This window comes from Austrofundulus limnaeus, unplaced genomic scaffold (assembly GCF_001266775.1).
Source record: "Austrofundulus limnaeus strain Quisiro unplaced genomic scaffold, Austrofundulus_limnaeus-1.0 Scaffold800, whole genome shotgun sequence".
NCBI classification, from domain to species: Eukaryota; Metazoa; Chordata; class Actinopteri; order Cyprinodontiformes; family Rivulidae; genus Austrofundulus; species Austrofundulus limnaeus.
In genome coordinates, this window is record NW_013953202.1 from 114,433 (window position 1) to 117,276 (window position 2,844).

General features: G+C 45.2%; 1 protein-coding gene across 1 annotated transcript in view; it reads right to left on the reverse strand.

Annotated features, from left to right (window-relative positions):
• paplna (papilin a, proteoglycan-like sulfated glycoprotein) overlaps window positions 1-2,844 on the reverse strand; it is a gene marked incomplete in the record, with an annotated part of 69,681 nt that overhangs the window by 44,723 nt on the left and 22,114 nt on the right. Inside the window, 2 exon segments of the mRNA XM_014028705.1 lie at window positions 2,103-2,229; window positions 2,379-2,502. Coding sequence (XP_013884159.1) covers window positions 2,103-2,229; window positions 2,379-2,502 — 251 coding nt within the window.

The window sequence follows — 2,844 nt, forward strand, 5'->3', positions numbered from 1 at the left end:
CAGGCGACATGGAGGCGACGAGGAGGCGATGAGGAGCCGTCGGAGGTTGATGGAGCCAGAGTCTTGGCGACGGCGAACACAGGAGACAGAGGGGACCAAGAGGCGACGGCAGCCGACCCAGGCAACATGGAGGCGACGGCAGCCGACCCAGGCGACATGGAGGCGACGAGGAGGCGATGAGGAAGCAATGGCAGCCGACCCAGATGTTGTGGAGGCACCGGCAGCCGACTCACGAACCTCAGAGACCGCCGACTCGGGCCTCGCCAATACCAGAGACATCGGGACCACCAACTGTGGAACCACCGACTGTGGAACCACCGGGACCTTCAACTCAGGAACCACTGGAACTGGAACCAGAAACACCGGCTCAGGAACCCCAACAACCGGCGCAGGAGGAGCAGAAGGGGCGGGAGGGTGGGTACCAGATGACTCTCCCAAAACCCTCTGCACAAACCGGTGGAGCAGCTGATGGCCTGGCAGGAGGAGCAGATCTGGGCCCTCCCCCAGAACGCGTTCTATCTGCCGGCAGATGGAGAGTCTGTTGGAGTGCATTGAGATCCCCCTGAGGATCTTCACCGACCCTCCAATGATGGGGTATGTCACCTGTTCCTCCCAGGGGGGCAAGGACGGGACCGGCTCCTCAAGGGCAGAAGGAGGAAGAGCAGTCGATGCTGGCCCAGGTGACGCTGGTGGACTCCAACAGTGAGAGGAGAAAGACCGGTGCGCCGAGGGGTGGCAAGAAAAAAATCTTGCTCCTCTTTAAAAAAACCCGAAAACAGGGTGGCTGTGGGCTGGGTGCGTGGTCGGATCATTATGTCAGGACCAACAAAATAACCCAGGGCACAGGCAGATGTCAAAAATCAAAAACGGCACAAGGCCTTTAATGCAAAACTCAGGGAGGCTGAAAAACAGCAAAACTCACTTTGACTTGGTGGTAGATGGAAAACATGGAACAGGACACGACCAGGTAGTTAGAACAATGATCCGACAATGAAACAGAGACAAGACTGAGCTTAAACACACAGAAAACTAATGAGGGAACAGAAAACACCTGGGGAGAAACACAAGGGTAATCAGCAGCGTGACGTGGGGCAGCTGAGCTGAGACACACAGGGGAACATAGAAACACTAGGAAAAACCAAGGCATAAAATGACAAATCATGACAATTTTGTAGTTGTTTTAATAACTTATATGTATTAAAATAAGTTTTATTGAACATAACAACAGAAGGTAAGAGAAACATTACAAATATACTGTTTTAAGATAAGATAAGATAAGATAAGATAAGATAAGATAAGATAAGATAAGATAAGATAAGATAAACCTTTATTGTCATTGTACAGAGCACAATGAAATTACAGTTCAGAAAACCCATTCACAATTTTTATACACTCATAAAGAGTGGGCAGAAGTATATTTATATTAACCCACCTCTTCTCCTGCAACCTTATTCTCATTACTTATTATTTATCAAAACAATTAATTACTTTAAAATGAATGCATCCAACAGCACTGTCACCTGCAATTCCTTTTTACTTTAAAACTTTTTATACTTGTGACAGTTTTCTTTCAAGATTAAACAGTTTAATTTAACAGTTTGTCCTTGAAACCTGTCATTTACGTTAAAGAGAAAAAATGGTGATAATACAGTATCAATAAACATTTTCATTGAATCGAATCAAATCGTGATTAATTGATTCTGAACTTAATGAATCTAAATTGAATCGATTTAGAGAATTGGCCATGATACCCAGCCCTAATTAACACACACCTCACACCAAACAAACACACACCTGATGTTTTAATATCATCTCCTGAGAGTCAAGTCACCCACAGAAAAGGGAACTACATTTTTCACCATGATATAATTTCTGAGGTCATGACTGACTAATACTTGTGTTACTCTGTGTAACATGTATCTCTTGGCCAGTTTGCTCAGTTCCTGTAATTATCAAACTTCTAAGAATTACTCTTAGGAATGTTTATAGGAATGGACTTAAGTGTAAATAAATTCTTAGCTAAAAGATGAGACTAAAAGTAAGTTAAAAAGTGTCTCAGTCTCTAAGCGAAGTGTGGCAGAGACGTGCTGAAGTCTGTTTACCTGTGGATCTGTGGGCAGGGGTGGGGGTTGCAGGTCCGGTTTGACGGTGGTCTTGGCAGAGAGGCACACAGGTAGTCTGGATACGACTCGTTGTCGATGGTGCAGAAGACCAGCCGAGTCTGGTGACCTGATGAGAGTCCAGAGCTGAGTTTCTCCACAGAGTGAGGAAGGACAGATGAAAGTTTGTTGCAGAAACTGCAACTAATGGGATCCAAGTAAAAAGAAAAGAAAAGAACAGAGAGGAGCTGATAAACTAACACGAGGCTTTTCTCTGACCTGATCCACAGTCTTTGCTGCAGGCAGACCAGGATCCAAAGCTCCAGTAGTAGCCCTCCCTGGACCGTCCATTGGGGAGGTAATATTCATATTCCACCCCCTTGTTGGCTTCTTGACTGATCAGCTGAAAGGATGGAATAAAACAACTGATCAGTTGGTGATGATGGACAAACCACACTGATGAGATCAGATGTTGAAGTTGAAGTCTGAGGTAAAACATGTAAAACAAWCACAAATCCTATTTTTATTTTACAGAAAACAGCCGTCAGAATTATGACCAGAAAACACCATCCAACATATTATTTCATAAATTGAAATTATTAAAACTTTATGAGTTGGTTGACCTCTCCTTGGGCTGCTACCTTATCGTGGTGGAGGGGTTTGAGTGTCCCAATGATCCTAGGAGCTATGCTGTCTGGGGCTTTATGCCCCTGGTAGGGTCACCCATGGCAGACAGGTCCTAGGT